Source organism: Symphalangus syndactylus, chromosome 1 (genome assembly GCF_028878055.3).
Source record: "Symphalangus syndactylus isolate Jambi chromosome 1, NHGRI_mSymSyn1-v2.1_pri, whole genome shotgun sequence".
NCBI classification, from domain to species: domain Eukaryota; kingdom Metazoa; phylum Chordata; class Mammalia; order Primates; family Hylobatidae; genus Symphalangus; species Symphalangus syndactylus.
In genome coordinates, this window is record NC_072423.2 from 17,924,281 (window position 1) to 17,947,146 (window position 22,866).

General features: G+C 34.2%; 1 protein-coding gene across 4 annotated transcripts in view; it reads right to left on the reverse strand.

Annotated features, from left to right (window-relative positions):
• Positions 1-22,866, reverse strand: part of CCDC102B (coiled-coil domain containing 102B) — a 340,875-nt gene that overhangs the window by 199,926 nt on the left and 118,083 nt on the right. For all 4 annotated transcript variants that reach the window (XM_055296847.2, XM_063636884.1, XM_055296854.2 and 1 more), the window contains 3 exons: positions 22,072-22,692; positions 20,524-20,744; positions 12,687-12,795 (listed from right to left, as the gene is read on the reverse strand). In XM_055296847.2, coding sequence (XP_055152822.2) covers positions 12,687-12,795; positions 20,524-20,744; positions 22,072-22,677 — 936 coding nt within the window. In that variant the 5' untranslated portion in view covers positions 22,678-22,692. The remainder of the gene's footprint in view (positions 1-12,686; positions 12,796-20,523; positions 20,745-22,071; positions 22,693-22,866) is intronic.

Here is a 22,866-nt window from a genome sequence, read left to right on the forward strand (position 1 = left end):
CACTTATAAACTTTTTAAACTTCATAGATTATTCTGTAAGCTCCCTCTCTCCTCCTGCCCAATGACCCTGAGTCCTTCGGCTAATACAGAAGTTGAAATAATATGATATGAAAGTTAGTGGGGCTGTGCACAGTGGCTCACACGCTTAATCCCAGCATTTTGGGAGGCCAATGTGGGAAGATCACTAGAGGCCAGGAGTTGGAGACCAGCCTGGGTAACAAAGTGAGAAAACCTCTTTTCCAAAAATTTTAAAAATTATAAATTAGCCAGTTGTGGTGGTGCATGCCTGTAGTCCTAGCTAATCTAGAGGCTGAGGCAGGAGGATCACTCGAGCCAGGGAGTTTAAAGCTTCAGTGAGCTAGGATTGTGCCACTGCACTCCAGCGTGAGCAACAGAGCAAGACTGTGTCTCTTAAGGGAAGAAAAAAAATGATATTCGGAAGAAAAGCATGTTTTACATTTTTCCTATAGAAAAAATAGAGTTTTAAAAGAATTAACATAATTTATTTCTTAATTAAATATTGCCTAAAGCTGTACAATAATTACTGCAATATAAAACTAAAGAAAAATATTCATGTTTGGGTATATTTTATGAAGTTAAAGTATGTGATTTAACTTTATCAAGTAAAAAAAGAAATAGCGCCAACTATGGTCACAATGAAAGCTCTTACATTTCTGCAAAGCCTTGGAAATTAAAATGTGTTTTTTTCCTCACTCATTCCTTCTCTACCAAACACAAGAAAGTGGCCTGTATTCCTGCCAAATCTAAAGTTTTCACTTAAGAAAAATAATATTTAAAAATTTTTGTTTCTTGCCTCAGACATGACTAACACACCTGAATGTTAACATTTTTCCTATGGGAAAGAGAAAATTACACCATTTAATATATTTTTAAATAAGCTATTTGGTTTTCAAAGAAAATCGTGCATATGTTCTTTATTGAGTTGTGACAGAAAAAAGTGCTATCATAGCAGATTACAGAAACTCTGAAAACCTACCTAAAGTGAAAGTCACAAAATTCCATTTATATGAAATGCCCAGAATAGGCAAATCTACAGCATAAAATTAGTTAATGGTATTCTCAGGCTCTTGGGGCTGGAGACAAATAAGAAGTGATTATTAATGTATACTGAGTTCTTCCTGGACTGCTGAAAATATTCTACAGTTGATTATGGTATTAGTTATACAACTCTGTAAATATATTAAAAGCCACTTAACTGTAGTTTAAGTGGGTGAATTGTATGGTATGAGAATTATATTTCAATAAATCTGTTAAAATATGTAAAGAGCAAAGGTTGTTTTATTCAAAAGGATTATAGCATTTATGCCTTCTAACTAAATTTTAAATCTTAAAGAGCTTCCGCTTGGAGCATTCTTAATCAAATGATCCAAAACATAACAGCTTTCACCTCTTAATTTGTCTTATTGACACCCCTATCTTAGGAAGAGTCAAAAACCCTGCTCTCTCACCTCTTTACATATTTCATAAGTTAACATTGAGTATGTGGTTCAAAGAGGAATTTCCTAACCTCAAACTCTGTGTAATCAATCTTGCAATGGGGCTTGAACATGTGATGCTGCTTACTTTTTATGCAAATAAATTACTTTGGAAACACTGTGTCTTATAAAATCTTTCGCTAATGGGGTGTCTTAAAATGTGTTAATACATTCCCTAACTCTCTCATCACATATGACATTCTTGAAATCTTTGGGAATAGGAATCTGACCTGTGCAAATATTTTCCGCAACCAAATCACTGACAAAATTTCACTTTCCTTTTTAGGGACTTTGTGCCTTGTCGTGTGAACAATGCAAACACAAAGAAGCAGCAAAAGCCACTTATATAGGAAAAACAAAAGTCAGAGCAATAGCGAATAGGATAAAATAAGCAGTGCTAATTCTCAGCAACTTTCCTCCCCACGTCCTAAAGCGTTCTTTATCTACTCCCATTAAGCCTGTCTTCAAGCATCTGCTGATCACTTCTTACTAAGAGTCAGACCCCGAGGTAGCAGGAGACCACAAAGACTTAAAAAATATATAAAAAATAAAAAATTAAAAAAAGATGGTTTCTGTCCTCAGGGTGATTACACCCTATAGGCAAAGCGGCATGTATTACAAGTGTGTATAATCACTTCTGCACCAGGCAAATTCAAGTTTTGCTTTTTAGAACTTACAGAATTTTTTTTTATATTTCTGATCTGAGATTGATTGATTTCATGGATGGAATTGATTGACTCATGGAGGATATACATACCTTATTTAACTTATTGTTAATATTGATTATTAAGTTAACTTAAAAATAATTTTTATATGTATTGTAGAAAAGGTATTATGCTGCCAGGCACAGTGGCTGACGCATGTAATCCCTGCACCTTGAGAGGCCAAGGCGGACGGGTCACCTGAGGTCGGGAGTTCCAGACCAGCCTAACCAACATGGAGAATCTCCGCCTCTACTAAAAATACAAAATTAGTCTGGCGTGGTGGTGCACGCCTGTAGTCCCAGCTACTCGGGAGGCTGAGGCAGGAGAATCGCTTGAACCCAGGAGGCGGAGGTTCCGGTGAGCTGAGATCGTGCCACTGCACTCCAGCCTGGGCAACAAGGGCGAAACTCCGTCTCAAAAATAAAAAGAAAAAAAAGAAAAGATATTATGCTAACATAAAGACACCTGATATTTGTTTGATTTTATTTTCATTTTTGAACTAAGCCATTTTTGATTCTACAAAGGAGAAGTACAATTCCTCCTCTGCACAGGTGGGTTCACAGTGAAGCTAAAAATGTTTCAGGGCACCTCTCTTGTCTAGTTCTCTAACAGGACCTTGACAGAGGTCCTAGCAGAATGTAAATATGATCACACGTGTGCCGAAGTGCAAACAGACACTTTATTAAAAGTGTGTGTGCTTATAGCACAATGTGTGCACTGGGTCACAGCACTATAAAGAAGAGGGCCGCCTAATGGAGTCTTGGGGTTAACCTAAAGGAATGCAGAGGACCATAAATAAAGGTTTCATTGAGTCAGATTTTTTTTTTCTTTTACAATTTGGGGATAAAGAAAAATTCGGAATAAAAGTAAATATTTGAAATGAGAAAACAATTCACAAATCTTGGAAAGCTCACAAATACCATTAAAAAATCACAGAAAACATAATAAATATCTAGAAAACATAATAAAAGTTCTAGTAATAATTTAAAAATAACTTTTTCCTAGCTTTTTGGCTTTATATATTCTAATCAACTTTTAGTATGAGAGTGATACAGTAATATCATTTTCATAGCTAGCATTTAGTCTTTTTTCCAGACTTTTTCCAAAAGTTGATCATTTTTTGACAATGAAATTGAGAGAAGTAAGCTCACAATTTAACACAAAGGTCTATTTCTTATTTGGAATATTCACTCTTTGAAGTTTCTATCCCACTAATGTAGGTATTCTTAAAAAAGTATATTTTATGTAATTTTCATTTAAATGTATGGTGCATTATCAAGTACATTTCAGAAATGGGAGAACTTTCATATTGACTACATATACATAAGAAACAAATCAAAAATATATTTCACTATCTACAAACTGTATGTAGTCTCAACTCAACTTCTACTTGGCAAGATCACAAATATTTCCGCAGCTCCTTCATGTCAATCAGAGAAGGAAGTAAGAATATTGGGTGAAAAGTCAGAGTGGAAACAGAGATATTAACAAGTGTGTTTCAATTATCTTATGAAAATTGCACAAAAACATACGTGATCATATTTACATCCTGCTAGGACTTCTGTCATAGTCCTGTTAGAGGCCTGGGTAAGAAAGGGGCCCTGAAACTCAAACTTTTTTAGCTTCACTGTGAACCTACCTCTACAGAGAAGGAATTGCACTTCTTCTCCTTTGTATAATCAAAAATTATTTCATTCAAAAACAAAATTAAAAATAAATCAACCAAATATCAAGTATCGTTATGTTAGCACAATATCTTTTCTATAATACATACAAAAATATTTTAAGTCCACCTAATAATCAATATAAACAGTAAGTTAAATAAAGTATATACTTCCATATCCATGAGTTTCGCATCCATGGATTCAATCAATCTAATATCAGAAATATTCAGAAAAAAAAATTCTATGAGTTCTGAAAAGCAAAACTTGAATTTGCCAGGTGCCAAAGTGCTCTGTTGACTCCACATGAATGAAATGGTGTGTAGGAATTATAAGTAATCTAGAAATGGTGTATTAGGAATTATAAGTAATCTAGAAATGGTGTATTAGGAATTATAAGTAATCTAGATATGATGTAAGTATATGAGAGGCTGTGCATAGGTCATATGAAAACACTATGGCATTTTATGTAAGGGACTTGAACATCTGTGGATTTTGGTATCTGCAGAAGATCCTGGAAACAGTCCCCCACAGATACCAAGGGATGACGGTTTCATCTCAAATTTGAAATTGCAAACTAGAAGCACACATAGCTGTGTCACTGCCAATAATAAACCTAGTAAAAGAAGAAAAAAAATCAGTGGGAAGAAGCTGGCATTGTAGCAAGTACACTTAGGTCAAGTTGTGGCTCTTTCAGTAAGATTGGTGCATGAGTCAAGCTTCTGCAAAGAAACAGAACCAATAGGATGTGTGTGTGTGTGTGTGCACGTATATGTGTGTGTTCATATATGGACATATAAACACAGTTGTATATGTTTAGAGACATTATATCTGTAACTGTATGTTAAGAGATTATAAATACACCCAGATCTAAGATCTGCAACTAGCAAACTGGAGATCCAGGAGAGTCGATGGTGTAATTACAATCTGAAGTCAGAAAAAAAAAAAAAAAAAAAAAACAACGTCCACGCTCAAAGGCAATCAGGCAGGTGGAGTTCCCTCTTAATTATGGAGGCTCCGGCTCTGTTCTATTCGGACCTTTGACTGACTGGATGGGTGCCACTTGCCCTGGAGAGGGCAACCAACTTTACTCAGCCTATGGATTCAAATGTTAATCACACGGCCTAGTCAAGTTGTCACATAAAATTAACAGTCATAGTTGGTCTTTGGGATTTCCATAATATCCTCTAGCTTTGCAATCTGATATCTGAAAGCAGCGGATCTCAATGTATACGTAAAAATAATTAGCTTCTCCAAAGCAAAGAAATCTGAGAAGCGTCTCTAATGAATTAGAAAAAAAATGCCCAAAAATGAATTTAAAACAGCAACAAAGAGCTTCTCAGGTGAATCTAATGGATTCTGTTAATTCAGTACAACTGCATTAAAGAATTTTAACTGTTTTAAATAACATTCAGATTATCCATATGAGAACTCTTATGAGATTCCACGAGCACCTAATTTTGTATACATTAGATGTTTTAATATAGATAAAGAATTATATCTTCCTCTAGCTTTGATCATAACTTCAGAACTACATTACAAAGAAGTATTGCCTCATGTGACAATTACACATTCTAAAACGCATTTCAAAGAATATCTTCAGTTCAAGGATGACATCATACTGTCTTCAAACCTCCCATATGATCTCTGGAAAAATAATAGCTAAAACTTCCTTATAATTTCTTAACTCTCATTAAATCTATAGCTACTAACTAGGACACCCACAACCCGGGAGAGGTGATGGCGATGCTGTGAGTCTTCTCCAAGTCCGTAGTCCCTTCTCATCAGAGCAGCTAAACCAAGTTCATTTCACGTAACTTGTGATACTTTGACCTGCTATCCTGGATACAGTCCTGGTGCTGCCTCATTCAAGTGCTGTTCTATAGAAGGTGACCAGTAGTCCATGAAATTTTCTAAAGCAAGAATTTAGCTTGGCAAGATACAATGATTAACTAAAAAGTGGCTGAAAATCGGAAACATGATACTTGCATCTTAAGAAAATCTGTTGGCTGGAATGTTGATTTGATATGAATATTAATACTCCAGTGGCCCATGTTTGACCAAAAAGGTGGTGGCTTCATGTTTTTTTTGTGCCTTTTTTTGTCTTTTTTTTTCTTTTTTTCCTGTTTTGGGTTGCTGTTTGTTTTGTTTTATTTCAATTCTCTGAATATTTTTAGCATTATCTTGTCTCATCGAAAGGAATCAAGATTTCTCTGTTCATTGATGCATGGCTCATTTTAATGGCTGTGTTTATGCTATTTAGCGCCTAAATAATATTGTTCAGGATACACTAGTGAACCATACACATAGAAATTTTTTAATTTTAGATTTCATATGTCCTTTACAAAATATCTATAATTTTTATTGGTGAGTTTGTAAGCATATCTTTGGGAAGTTGATTATTATTCTTCAAAGAATTTGTGTGGTTATGAAATACTAATGTTAACATCCATTAACCACAATAAACTACCTTTTAACTTAAGATAGTTAAAACTGGCAGAATTATAGAAGTGCATCATAATTTCTACTGTATTTCGTTCAGACGTTCTAACAAGGAAAAAGAACACTCTCCATTTTTCAACCATATTCCCCATATAATCAATTTTATCTCACTGTATATAAACATGCCAAACTCCAACAAATTATCAAATCCTAACCTTAGGTTCCTTGCCTTTAAATTAGATACTTGAGAAAAAAGGCCAGGCACTGTGGCTGACACCTGTAATCCCAGCACTATAGAAGGCCAAGGCAGGAGGTTTGCTTGAGCCCAGGAGTCCTAGGTTACAGTGAGCTATGATTATGCCACTGCAATCTAGCTTGGGCAATATAATGAGAACCTGTCTCATAAACAAAAACAGGCAAGTAAATAAATAAAATAAAAGAGGATCTTTATACAGTAAAAAGTGACATACGATGTATATGAAAAGAATGGACCATTTTATTTTTTTATTAAGTTCTAGGGTACATGTGCACAACGTGCAGGTTTGTTACATATGTATACGTGTGCCATGTTGAATTTTAAATTTATCGTTTCACATATGTTTATAACATAGAAAGAGGATTTTTTTTTAAATGGGAGAATATACATTTGTTTTCAGTCTGACTTTTCATTCCCTTGTATACAATCAATACCTTTGATGTCTGTACATAGTGGGGGAGAGGGAAGTGGCCACACCTTCCGGGAGAAGAAAAGAAGGCAGGCGACCTGATCCAATCTCCTTTTCAACACGAAGAATGGTCTTCTAGGTAAAATGACTAATGCTGTTTAATAAGAGGAGGATCTTTACAGAATTGTCTTAATTGAATGTCCCTGTAAAGACTTCTGATAAGAAAAAATAAAACAGAAGCTTTGGATTTATGAAAATTAGTCTCTGGAAACTATCCCATCGTCTGAAATATAAAATAAAGATATTTCATAGACCGAATGCTCCCCACGGTGTAAAACATTGCCATTGTATGAGGTAATTACCTTTGTAACTCACTTAGAGACTTCACTCCTTATATATTTTTAGTCTACTTTTATCATTATCCTCAAACTATTAACTGTCTAGAATAATTAAATATGAGCTGTTTTCTTTTCATTGTGTTTTAAATTTTAAAATGGATGTTGCTTAACTTAACCTCTCTTTTTCTTCATGTTACTACAAGTAGATTCTGAAAAGCCTAAATTTATTTCGTAATTCTTATAATAGTCTTAAAGTTAACTAAGTCATCTCAGTGTTCTGAGAGGTACCTTGACAATGCCTATAAATTATCCTCTAGTAGTTTAATTAATTCCAACTTATGTAATTCAGTGCTTATATTATTCTTAATTATGTTTGTTTAAAAGGTCTTGAAGGTACTTATATCAGCAAAGTGGTATCCCACTTGCTTCATTTTTATATTGATTTGCAGAATTCTACTATGGTGTTTTATCTGCCTCACTCTTCGGCCTGATAAGCCAATTTATGTCATGCAAAGAACAAACTGAACAGATTTTCATAACGGATAAGACTTCATCCCAGTACCCTGGAAAATCTAAAATCCTTAGGGATGGATGGCAGTAGACTCATTTACTAATAAAAGACAAGTCCAGGAAGTCAACTACTCACCTTACACTATGCCATAGCCTCTGTTTAGAAATGTAAGCATTTATAGCTATTAAGAAAAGTGTTAGTACAGTGCTTCATTCATTTAATATTCATCACAAATATTAAGCACATTTATTCATCATTGAGTACGGAGGGGTGAATAAGCAGACATGATCTATATCCTCATGAAGCTGACAGTTCAATGGGGAAGGCAACAGTAAACAAATATAAAAATAACCAGAGTTTGATAAAGTCTTTTAAAATATTACGTGTTGCTTTGAAAAAAAAATAGGAAAGGAAACATACTTTGGACAGAGACTTTTTTTTAATGATGTGATGTATAAATTGAGGTTAATCAAAAGGTGTGGCTGGTGTAGGAGGGGAAAGAGGTGTGAGGTGTAAGATATTTTCAACAAGGAAAACAGCATGGACCCAGCCATTGAGCAGGAAGAAGTTTGGTTCCTTTGATTAAATGAATGAAAGTCAGTGTAGCTAGAGGTAAGCATGGGCAGGGGGAAATGACAAAGAAAGGACAAAAGAGGTGTTGCAGAAGTGAAACCATGTAGGCCATGATGAATGGTACAAGGAGAAAACCTTCTCCACTCAAAACATCCATCCCTGTGGATGGTCAGCTGCTCTCGTAACACTCTTCAGACTCCAACTATCTTTCCCTCCAGCCACCCAGAAGGGAGAGGGAATTGGCTGGTTGGTGAGTTTAAAAGACGAAACTCATCACAGGTAGCTCTAATCTTTCCTCTCTCCCGATTTCTTTGGGAAATATATATCTTGAGAAACACTCATTCTGCAGTCTTTCTCAAGGACATAGGACAGAGTGAAAGAGTTCCATGGGGGAAAAAAAAAGCCTTCCACTTCCCAGCTCTCCCGAGGGAAGCCAGACTCTCAATATGAGAGATTTGGATTAGAAGTCCCACTTTCCCTTAAATATAAGCCAAAGTCCTCAAAATATATTTATCAACACTAATGAAAGCATATCTTAATTAATGCACTTATTAATAAGATATGACATTAGTAAGTATGGCTATATGATGTAATGTATTGACTCTTGCTGCAGAAACTAGTTAGATGCTTGCCAAATCCATTTTCTTTTTCTTTTGGGTTATACAGCTTAAATGCATTGCTCAACATGCCTTGCAATTAGGTATTGCTGTACAAATGAGTACTCATCTGTGAGTTATAAGTGGAAATAATGTATGCTACTCACAAGCCTGGCCCATATAAAGTATCCTTACATAATCCTCCTTTCTCTCTTTTTTCTAATCTCTGATCAGATGGCCTAGTGTTCAGCTGAGTGAACCTCTGAGAACCTGAAGGACAGCAGAGTCACTGGATAGATGGAGAAGGCTGCCCTCCAAACATAGGTAGGGCTATATGTGAGTCAACAGTAATCACCTATTTGGTATTACTTACTGGAATTTAGGGTATTGCTTGTTACAGCAGTTAGGGTAGGAAAGCGTGGTGTCAGTGGGCATCCACAGAGCCATCAGCCTGTGATGGTTTAGGCAGGTGAATGTGGACTTCCTTGGACTGCGGACTTACTTGGAAGGCAGCTATCCACTAAGTAACAAATAATTCGCTGAAGTGTTTCAAACAATGGGCTAATACAATCCGATGTATAGAAATATCATGCTGCTTGGTGGGTGTAAAATGAATTTAAATAGGCCAACAGTGGTGGTAAATAGACCTGGAAGGAAAAGGCAAAGAGATGATAATGGCCCTGTCTGGGGAAGTAGCAGGGATGGAAAGAATGATGTGAGATGCAGTTTGGAGGCAGAGTTGATACGATACATTAAAGTTTATAGTCACTTCTATGGGATAATTTCTTTAAGCCACAGGAATAGCAATAAGAGGCAATGTTTCAAAATTAGCATTGAGCTCAGAACTGCACTAATATTCCACCATACACCTATTTCTAATAACTATCTTCAAGGACCTTGCCTTGAGGTACGCAGAATAGCTCCCGTGTGCCATATGTTTTAAAAAGATAAGGTGTGAGTATAGAATTTTAGCAATATACAACTAGTAATTCTAATTTTCTATTTTCTCCTAAATCAGAAAGGTATTTTGAGGTGTTTAAAATAAGGCTTCAGTGTAAGCCATAAAGGGGCCCAACAATGCCTGCGTCTCTATAAGTATTTATGAATATTTTTGAAAGAATATTATAAATTACAAGCTACTAGGCACATCGTTATGATCACAAAAAGAAGACTTATTAAGAAAATATATTAGAACATTCCAAGCAAATGCTCACAACGTTCAAAGAAAATTAAAAGTTACTTTTTAAAAATTTTTTACCTTGAGACTAATTTTTAAATGTTAGCAAGTATTCTCACATATGGCAAAGAATCTCTTCCATTATGGAAAGAATCAGAGTCACTGATTGTTAAAATGAGGTACCAGAATTATGAGTAATCAATGTTACTTCCATGAATGTTTGATCTTCGAGACCATGAAATTTCATAAATGATCCTTTCCGCACACTCAGAATTCATAATTTAATTCTGAATCAATATAGACAGACTTGCAAAGGAAAAGCTGAGTAAGTACTAAATTCAGCATGGAAACAGCATTTTGGATATAATTACCTCTACTATGCATTGTCTTGGTTGTATTTTAAACACTTAGATTTTACAATTAAATTCTTATCTTTTCTCTTCTCTATGTCAGTAATTGAAGAATGATTTCCCTCTAAAAGCACACCAGACTTTCAAGTGCATTTTTACAATTCTAGGTCTATTAAGCACATCTGTTTCCAACTTTAACAATTGCTAATCTTTCCATCAGCAGTTCTTAGATAGGCATCTATTTGCTTTTAACATTTTAGGCATCTACAACAGAAATTACACTTGTATTCAAACATTCATAGAGATGATGAGCTACGATAAATGTAAAGGTCATTATCAAAATTGTTGAGGAAAAAGGGAGTAAGAAAGAATAATTTACATGAAATTGTAAAGAATGAATCATGACACACCTTCTGATCGTCAATCAACTGTATGGAGACTTTGAATATTTTACTCTTATACTTGCGCTACAATACTATTTCTAAATATAGCCTAAAATTCTTGTCTGTTATAGCCCATTATAAGAAATGATTAAACAAAGAATATATAAATAATTAAACTCATTCTAAGTAGTATTGTTTGTTTAGTTTTTAAACATTTTTAAAAATTTCACCTTATTTTATAAAAAAATTTAAACATGTATATAACACATTTATTCAAAAAAAACATAAGAACATCAGAAATGTATCTTAGGAATGAACAGACATATTTTTTAAAAATTTCCATATAAATAATTCAAACAATGATCTTTATATTTATAAATTTTCAATGTCTACAAAATTTTATATTCACTGCATTCATTATTCAACTTTGTGGTTCATTTAACTGAAATATGCACTCAAAAGAAAAATTTTTCACAATTTTGAGGTTTCTCCTGTTCTGAAACCCTATCAGCATTTTATCTACCAAAAGCATCATATATGTATTAATAAATATTTCTGAATGGTCATCAGATCCACCTTACACTGGGTAATGTCATACTTTGATTTTTTCTCTCACTTACTTTGCTACCAAAAATCACATTTGAACATAAAACATTAAACATTTTCAAATACACATATTGCTTTTTAAACCAACTCAAAAACTTGACTTTTTCAGGATATTTGCCACATAAATGTTACTCAAATAAAGGCTTATGAAACTATGAGGAAGATTATCAGGTCTGTGCTGCACACTAGTGGCAAGAGGTAGTAAATGCATTTTTTTTTTTTACTTTTTTGCATCTTAAATATTAGCTTTTTCAGTCAAAATTAGAACCCATTATATTATAGAGCACATAAACACACATTCTAAACATAATGTGTTTTTGTGTCATGAACTATTTTTCCAGTATACATCAATGTATTGTGAATGTCATACTCAGAGAGAGGTTCCTGTACATATAAATACTATGGATCCGTATATCCATGTGCATATCTTATATTTATATTGCACACACACCCACTAAATGTTAACTCATGTGAAAATAGTCATTATTTTGCCCATTATTTTTCTTTTCTTTACTCATTATTCTTTCCCACACACTTATGTAATGTCATGCTTTAATACACATAACATGTACAATACTACTCAAATAATAAATGGTAATAAATCATCGAAATGGGAAAGGTTCATGATGTCATTTTATTGATGAAAATGCAAAAGAAAAGTACTCTGGCAAGTGGCTGATCCCAAATAACTACAATGTCGATATGAAAAGAACCTCAATATGCCTGAGATAAATTGATATTATCAGGCTGCTTCATGAAAGAATAAGATAAAGTCATTTATGATAGATGGTGTGCTATCAGAGGACATCTTTAACCATCCCTTCTAATGTGCCTAGAATGGATATTAATTGTGTCATGTAGCTGATCATTCACCATTTAACTATCAATATGTATATCAAAACATCATTTTTATATCTTAAATATATGGAATAAGATTTTTGAAAATAAATAATGACCAATATAAAACTGCCACAAATGTGTAAATAAAAACAAGATGTCATATAGTCTGAATTTGACTAAGCCCGCTATTGACAAGTGATTTCAAATATTACTCTTATAGAGGAAATTCCAATTTTTAACCTCCCTTCCTCTTGTCTGTCATGCCTTTCTGCCCACTTGCTTACACATCCAAAGAAAGAAAAAGCTAGGCTTCATTTCTTCCTTTCCATCATATTCCCCCATACCTCTTTCACATTTTTTGGCTTCGATTCTTTCAGTTCTTCATACTTCCACTTCCACAGAGACAAAGCTGACTCCAGTCTCTCTATTTCTTTTTCCAAAGCTGTGCGCATTCTAAATAATTTAAGAATTAAAAGAAAAAAGTTGGCTTCAATTTTAAAATAATTTCAAGGATGCATTCAATTTTATAGCCATTTTTCTAATTTTTGATATTTGTATCTGATCATCTTAATGAGAGAAAACATTTTGCAACTTATTAAAAATTACAAATATTGAATAAAAGCTTTTAAATTTATTATTCTGACAATTAACTTTACAGTAGATTACATATATTTAATTTGGCTTTGCCAGTATTGACATTCTGCTTGCTTTCTTCCATATATTTCATGCTTGCCTCTCAATTCCTCTCACTCATAATATTTTCTTACATAGGAGGATATATATGTTTCTAATTTTAACATGGAATTCTATCCATCTTCATATTGTGGCTGTATGTGAATGAAAAAAATCATTTGAAATGACACAGAATTCCAACAAGCCACCTAACAATCTTAAAAAATAGTCATTTACTGGGGATCTAAAAATAATTTTAAGTATTTCAAATTTGATTGTAATAAAGAAATTTCACTGGGATCCTTATTTAAATTATTCTAAATAACTTAAATTAATTTCTCTATTTGTAGAACTAGCAACAGAACTAGGATTAAAATTTAGTCCTTTAATACACCAACCACTGGATTTTTGTTTGTTTGTTTTGCCCACAATGTCTGTTAGAGTCATTGATAATTGTTTTATTTCTGGTTGTAATGAACATATATTGACCTTTGAAGCTGGCCTGCTCTTATCTGTAAGGTAGATTTGATTACTATTCAAAAATACTCATTGATATTCCTCCATTTCAATGGACAGAGTTGTTTTCCTCATTCCTCAATTCTAGGATTTGACAATGAGATATTAGCAGAGATGACAGAAACAAAAATTTGAAAACAGCTTGTATGTTTGAAATCCAGGTAAATACACTTTGACTGTTATATAACACTGAGATTTTGTGATTGTTAGTTACATACTTACTGTATTCATAATTAACTAATATACGGATCTATTTCAGTGATATTAAATGTCACTAGAAAGATCTTAGGAACATATTCACAGAGCTAGAAAATGCTTGCAGAATCAAAATTGAATGTCATTTCCATATTTATAAGAAATATGATTCTTCCTGGTAACAATACTATGATAATTCAAAGTATAGTGTTAGGCTGTAAATACATTAGTTTAATTCAATCAAGTGGAGAAGCAGCCTATTAAAAAGTTATATAATTATATTTACATAAATCAAGCTATAGAATTGAAAGAGGATATAAAAGAATTAGAGCTTAGCTTAACCTCAAAAGACACAGGTTGCAAAAAAAATGGTGCAAAGCACCACTTATAGGACTCTGATCTGGAATCCCTTATTAACATAGCAAATATATTAAACAAAATTAACAAACAAAGAGATTCAACTTGAAAGTTTAGGTCTTATGAACACTGAATATGAATGTTTATAATCCAGACTAACCACAGCGATCACAATTTCGGATAGAAAAGTAAACCTAGCCAGCTGAGGACACCCAAGTTGCTTATTATGATATAATTTTTGTTTTAGTAGTTGTGTCTGAGATGATGAGAGGAAAATAATTAAATATAGAAATAATAAACAAATCAGTAAGTATTAGTATTTTGTGTTAGATTTAGAAAGTATATGTACAAATCATTATATGGTGAAATATATTGCATATCTAACATTTGAGTGCATTATAAGTTTTGGGTGATAAAATAGAATATTTAAAAGATATTGAGTATTGACTTAGACCTGTGAATTTACATTGAAAATTATAATAAAAGTGTACTAAGTTTGTAACTTCATTGGAATGTTTAAGATAAGAATCACCATATTTATAATTTTAATTTTTTAGATTTTCTTGAGTAGGATGTGGGAATGTCTTGTCAGTAACTGAAAAACTGAAAAAGCAAATGGCGTATGTTAAATTAATAAAATATTTTTATAAAATATTTTAATTAACTGCATTTGTGTAATGAAGCATATATTTGTTTCTCCTTAAAATTAATTTGGAGAATTATTTTATTTATAATAGAATAATGGAAACATACTTGAAAAATACCTAGAGTTAAAATCACACATGCTGGCCGGGCAGGGTGGCTCACGCCTGTAATCCCAGCACTTTGGGAGGCCGAGGCGAGCGGATCACGAGGTCAGGAGATCAAGACCATCCTGGCTAACACAGTGAAACCCCGTCTCTACTAAAAATACAAAAAATTAGCTGGGCACTGTGGCAGGCGCCTGTAGTCCCAGCTACTCGGGAGGCTGAGGCCGGAGAATGGCATGAACCCGGGTGGCGGAGCTTGCAGTGAGCCAAGATAGCGCCACTGCAGTCCAGCCTGGGCGAAAGAGTGAGACTCTGTCTCAAAAAAAAAAAAAAAAAAAATACATGTTGAGAAATCAAATGTCTGCTTTTGATATTATACTTTTATGAATCACATGATAATTTAGAAACTCAAAATAAATTCAAATTCAAAAATTTTCAAAGAAAGTAATAGTTACCTCCTTAAGTATACATCACAAAGAAAATATCTGATATGTATTTGTTTCCTAAAAGTATGCATTTTTATTATGTAAAAGGTTACAATTTGGTTAGGGGAGTGAGAAAACAAGCAATTCATTAAAAATTATTTAATGACAATGGGATACTTAAATTTTTTTTAGTATTTAGATAGCTCCATCATAAACTTTTGTGTCTCTGTGCCAGCATTAAGGACATTGTATGTCTAAATTTATGCAGCAGAGGGCACTCTATAAATCCTTAATTTTCTAGCCTAATCATTTTATTGTGTTTCAGAGAGATTTTCAAAACTGACGAATAATACAGTTTCATTTATAATTGAGATGTATATTATTGTCAGAGCATTTGAGCTACAAGAAGGCAAAGGAAAACACCTAATATTTACTCTAAAGTGTTGCATATTTTATGAACACATTCTTCATGAGAACGAAATTAAAAAGACAAAGCTCAGCAAAAACATCACATCTTTAATATGATGATATAAAGTTTAAAAATAATACTGCTAAAATATATAAAACTTGTAGAATCTAAAATATAAAATGTGAACCAAAATTATTTTTATGAAAAGATGTGATTTTATTTCTATGCATTTTTTGATGCTTTGTTTACTGTCACAATTCCACAATAATTGGAAATAAAATTTAAATTTCTAGACAAGAATATTACTCAAATATTTCTCACGGATAAAAAGTCCTAAAAATTAATATCTAGGAATAAAAATTAATCATTGTTGAACTGTGTGAAATTTCACTGGAAAAAAAATTGAATCATTATTTTCTGAAAAGGTGTATTAATATCAAAATGTTCTTAACCACTCAAATAATCATCTTGTAATAACATGCAGATATTCATTTTTATAACGTTCAAAATTTAGAGATAGTATTAAACTGTTAACAAGTTTTTACAAATATACTTTAAGCAACATATATGTCATTTTGCAACTGCACTTCCTACTATTCATAATTACATCTTTCAGCACTAGGTGTTCGCACTTGGCTGTTGCAAACAGCCAAGCCATATACAGTTAATTTAATTAGAAAAGATAAGTGTTTAAAGAATATTGTTAAGCTCAGATCTCCGGGAGAATTATAGAACAAGGCTTGCAGATGAAGGGGACAGGGACCAAGACCCACTCTCATGCCACAAAACTAGTCCCATGAAGACCCCACTGCCTGTAACCTCCTCTGTCTGCTGCCTGTACACCCTCCTGGTATTATGTGTCTGGCAAGCAAACATATTCAAATTAGCTAATTTGAGCGGAAAAGGATATTATAGCTCAAAATATTTCTGGGGAATACATGCAGCCAGGAACACTGATGAGAAAGCCATAGAAATCTTCCCGTAAGCACACTATTTCAGCCACCATTAAGGTAGAGACATCACAGCGGGACCTCAAGATCACCAATACGGGACAGTGGGTGGTGTCACTAGGTACCAGAGGCCACCGCTGCCTCTGGAAACAAGTGATCTTTACTGCTGCTGCTTCCCGCTCAAGTATGGATTCTAGATGCTGTCTACTGCCTTGGGGTATTGGCTTGGCTTAAAAGTCGAGGTGGCCACCTCTGATGCACTATTTCTAAGTCAAGTGTCTGTACCCTCATTGCAAAGGGAACCGTGGGAGAGACTTACCGGCTTTTTTATAATCTATGCACAGGTGTAGACTCTGTTTCATTTGGCAGTGAATTGCCAAAACACAAAATAGACACCGGAGACTCAAAAAATGGTAAAGGTTTATTGAATATTCCATGAGTGACAGTTAATAAAGAAATAAAATAAGCCTGACTTTCTAATATTTACAACTATTACATTAAATTAACCAGATTTGCATGTCAATGTATTCCTTGAGGACTATATATATATATACTTTATATATATATATAATTTCTTATATATGTAAAGTAGAAATCTGTCTCTTTCATACATATATAAAAAATAATAACCTTTGAAGCATTTTTAATTTGCTGAAACTTCTAACCTGGATTTTAAATCTCATTAAGAAAAAAATTGAACATTTAATGAAGCAAAACAAAATAATTGAAGCATACTACTTTTCTTATATAGAAAATAAATTAAGAAGATAAAATGGGCTGGGCGCAGTGGCTCATGCCTGTAATCCCAGCACTTCGGGAAGCCAAGGTGGGTAGATCACTTGAGGCCAGGAGTTCGAGACCAGCCTGGGCAATATGGCAAAACCCCGTCTCTACTAAAAATACAAAAAGAAAAAAAAAATTAGCCAGGCGTGGTGGCACAGCCTGTAATTCCAGCTACTCGGGAGGCTGAGGTGGGAGAATGGCTTGAGCCCAGGAGGCTGAGGTTGCAGTGAGCTGAGATTGCACCACTGCACTCCAGCCTGGGCAACAGAGTGAGACTGTCTCAAAAAGAAAAGAAAAGAAAAAAAAGATACAATGATAAAATGGAAAGGGAGGACTGATGCTCAGCTTAAAGGACACAGAACAAACATTTTGCAAGTGATAAAGGAGGTCTCTGCAGTGAAATTTGAAAACTGATTCTGAATGTTAGGACAGTTCAAATTATTTTATCTCAGTCTCTGTTACTTGAGATTTGGTATTGCCAAACCTCAGCTTCCCAAATGTTTAGGTACACATAGCTCTGTAAGAGGATCAGCTTTCCTGGCCTTACTCCAAATTTTCTACCTGGGAAGTCTTTATGAAAGTCATCAGAAATATATAAATACTCAGTATATGAGAAACTTTTATTCACTGGAGAATTATTCATAAAACTGAACAGTACTCAGAGTGCAAATAAAACTATAAAATTTCATCTATTTGATGAGGAGGTTCTAGTCAAGGACAATGGAAAAAAATGAGTCCCTGAGTTTTCTGAGTTGATTTCTGTGCACTAGTCAAGAAGAGAATTTTCTCACTAGATGGGAATGCAGAAAAAAATACATTCACATCTCAATTGAAGCCACCCACTCACTGATATTCCAGGAAGAAGAACTTAAAAGATTAGATGGATTTATAAGTAATAGCATGTCCTATATTCTTGGAAAATGTTCTCTTGTGATAGAAAAAAAGACTGATTGCCTCATGCGGATTGCATGCAAATGTTGATTCACGGACACAGGAACCATGACTCATCACGTCCGTGGGATTGTTTCTTAAAAGAGGAGAGTAGGAAGACAAGGCCATGGAAAGCCTCCTTTTTTCTCTTATTCTTTGGCCTGTCTATGGATTATAGACTGAAGTCACTGAGAACTGCAGAATGTACTTACTCTGAGAATTGTTCATTTATTCCAAGAAAGTAAAAAGTATATGTTGTGTATACGTATATGGATAAGCGTGTTAAGACAGAACATGCATATCTTTAAAACTGACACCTTAGAATAGAAAAGCTAACATCTAGAAAAACACAGCTCTGCATTGCTCCTATTAGATGGCATTGGGGAAGTAATATCGTATGTGGGCTGGAGAGAAGTCTATAATTACCAAAAAGTTAAATGCTTCAAGAAGTAAAAGCACGGAGATTAGAATGTGACTGAAATGTATAGGTCGAGATAAAATTGTCACTATGTGTACAAGCCTGAAAATTAAATTTATTTTTATTCTTTTTTCTACTAATGTTTGTTGCCTCTATTAGGAATTTACACTTGGTAGAGTAATAAATATTTATTCTGTACATAGATATTTGTATGATCACGATCTGTTAATCTAGTGAAATACAGAAGAATAATCTGAAAAAGGGAATTGCTGGCACTAGTAAATTTCAGAGGGACTAATGAAAAACTTCTGGCAGAAAATTAGTGGCAAAGAACTTACTGTATTTGTGAATGGCTAGTACGCATATTTATCCCTATTTCAGTCCATTCAAACCAGGAAAATTAAAACTGTTATATAACGTATACTTATATAATATATTGTGTGTATATATGCATACATATCCTTCTTGCTTTTCTGGTTCCGCCTATTAGGACTTTTATAACTAAGAGATAAAAAATAATTATTTTTAGATTTTGGAACCACATTTATATATTAGATATTCCACATTGTGCTAATAAAATTGTAAGCTGATTGCAAAGAAACAAAAATCCATATTGAACATTTCATATTACTATTCTCTTTCCCAGACGTTATTTGTTCTTGACCTTTACGAGAATTCACTGAGAAAGGTTATGACAGACTGTATTTTGCAAAGATCGTTGCCACAATGACTGCATCCCACACACTCTTATTATAAAATTGTTTTCACACTCCTTCCATTGAAAGTGCCTCTCTCTTTAATCTGAGTTAGCCTTTGAGATTCCCACCACCGATTAGTGGGTCTGAAGTGATGCTATATGACTTTTGAGGCAGAATCATTCAAATGGCGTTTTCTTCTCTCTGTGTTCTTAAGATGTTCACTTGCAACCTAGCCCCAGTATTGTGAGGAAGCCAAGCACCCCCTTAAATAGCCCCAGTGCAGGTGTCCCAACTGAGGCATAGATGAGAACCGAGATGGACTGCCAGATATACGAGTGAGAGAGGCTGCAGCCCCCAGCCTTCCAGGCATGGCCAGCCTTTGAGCCCTTGCAACTGAAGGCACAAGTCAGAGATACAATGTCCATGCCAAGCCATGCTCACAATTCTTGAACAGAAGACATGGTGGTTGCTGCTGATATGTTTTAATGATAATTATTTGGAAAAGTCTGTTTCGAGATAATAGATAACTGGAACATAACAGCACTACAGCTATTTTCACAAAGGGGCAACAGCCAACATCACATAGCTAGAATACATCAGAACAAAGATGAATATCCAGGCCAATTAAGCACAAGCCTGATGCCCTTAACGTTCCATGTATAAGACTACTTTTTCTGTAATAAATATCTCACAAAACTGTGATTCTTCCACTATTAATATTAACATATTTATTCATTTTTATTGACCAAATCCAAGATGCTGTCACACTTAGATAATACACTGGATATTTTAACCTTGTATATTAAGAATTCATATACAATTAAAGTGAATCTACCAGAGAAGATAAAAACATAGTCATGATAAAAGTCAACTTAAAAGAATGGAAAACACTAACAAGTTATAAACTACATTGTAAAATTCAACATATGAATATATATCAAACTAATTTCTTTAAATCCTAAAACTTCATGACTAAACATGGATAAAATACATTATCAAATGACCAATCTATCTGTATTAACAATTTTACGTGATTTGAAACTTAGACTTGGTTAAGGGAGACAATCATTAGCACTTACTCTCTTTCCTTCCGTAAGATTTTTTGGAATTCATCCAAATGCACCTGCAAAGCTGAAATTTCAGTTACTCCATTTTCCAAAGGCAGATTTGTTGCTTTCAGTCTCAGCCCAGTTTTCATTTCACCGTTTCCAGAACCACCATTGTTGAATAAATCGACACCATCTAGATTGGGCTTCATCTCCTCACTTAATTTTAGAGAATCAATAACCACACCTTGTTCCTGAAAACAAAACAAAACAAAACATATTTATACCTCTTGGAGAAAAATCATGATGACGATACATTTTCATAAAGAAATAAATGTTATGATACCACCACAAATTCATATTTTTATTTCACTATCATTCCCTAAAAGTGTTGTGTGGCCATACTTACTTGCATTCTTCTTTGAGCTTATTTTTTTCTATGTTCTACTTCTTCATAAAAAAAAATACATTTCTCAAAAGTTCTGCTTTAACTCTGTTTATTCTCTTTTTCTAATCACAGCTAAAAATAACCCTGCACAAACTTGAACAGCTGTAAATAATTTTTAATGAGTTGATGAATTCCTCTTTCAAGTTTCTTTTGTCATAAGACACAGTTTCAAAGTAATTATTTTTTAACATTTTTGAAAGACAAGATAGAATTTTCAGGAAGCTCTTGAATATTTTAAAAAGCTTGCTTATTGCTTTATTTTAGTTCCCCTTATTGCTTTAATTCATGAGTCACATCTAAATAGAATTTAATGGGGCACTTTAATAAACATGGACATCAGTACTAGAGCAACAACTGCACGATACTCTTAGAGCGTAACTCAAAAACTTCACAGGACTCATGCTATTGGTATTTGCCTATAATTTAAATTTGCCCTGGTTTGTAAGTCTGAAATGAAAGACAATTTCAAATAAAATCTCAATGAATAGTCAAGTTCAAGCAAAATCTCGATGATGCTTCACTTTTATTTTTTAAGTAGTATGTGGATGCCAGGTTACCTAGCATGACTCATTCCTTAATTCTCTTAAGAATGAGCATTGCAATCATCTATACTATAATATTTTGACAAACAATACAATAAGATGTGCTGTTCACGGAAAGTATTGAAGTCAGATGAAGGATACATATGCATATCTTTCTTGTTAGGTCTCCTAACCCCCAGTACCTCAGAATGTGACTGTTGGTAGAGACAGGCCCTTTAGGGAGGTGATTTAGCTAAATTAGGGTCAGTAGGGTGGGCCTAATGATGGTGTCCTTACAAGAAGAACTTAAGACACAGACATGTGTACAGAGAAAAGACCATGTGAAGACACAAGGAGAAAACGGCTTTCTATAAGCCAAGGAGAGAGGCCTCAGAAGAAACTAACCCTGCTAGCACATTGATCTTGTATTTCTAGCTTCTACAATTGTAAGAAAATGAATTTCTGTTGCTTAAACAACCATGATTATGGTACTTTGTTATGGTAGCCCTGGCAGACTAGTATAATCACCATTGGATTTGTCACTTCCTTCTTCCTCTCCATCACTATATATGACCTTCAGAAATTCACATCATCTCTGGATTTTTTTCTTACCTTATTATTTGTGTCCTCCTTTGTAGAAAATTGTCTTTTTACCAAATACTCTCTGATAGACTCATGCATTTGTGAACTCAATTGAAATTGGTCTCTATGTTCACAGGATTCTTCTACGAAGCCAGGAAGCTTCAGATCCTGGGTAACTTTAGCTTCTAATGCCTCCTTCTGAGGTGGCAAACTCTGTTTCTTTTTCAGTGTACTCAGTTCTTTCATCGCCATCTCTAGTTTTATTCTGAGTTGTCTTCCTTCCTCCCTGGCACTGTTCCTTTCAGCTCGAACTTTACTCCATTTTTCTCTCCAGTTGGCAGTGCAGTCCGACCACCACCGCATGGTCTTTTCCATCTGAGCAGCTCTGGCCTTGACTTCTTCAAGCTCCCGCAGGCGAAGTTCTTCACAAATATCCCATTCGTTGGTGTTATACGAGTGCGCACAGAAATTGTGAGCAGCATGAGATTGTAGCCCATGAAGTGGGAAGCAGGTATTACAGGTATCCCTGGGGGGTGAGGCAGGTGCCACCATGTCACCGCGTGACTTAATTGATGATTGTTGCATCTGGAAGATCTGTGTTTCCTCAATTAATCGATGTATGGAATCTAAATTCATATTTATCTTTAAGACCTGAGAAAAGATAAAGGACACAATTTCACGCTGAAATTTCCCTTGTAAATACAGGAACAAGACCTACTCTTTTTTTTTTTTTTTTAATTGATGAAAACAATGCTTTTTTTTTTTTTTGAGACAGAGTCTTGCTCTGTCGCCAGGCTGGAGTGCAGTAGCATGATCTCGGCTCAC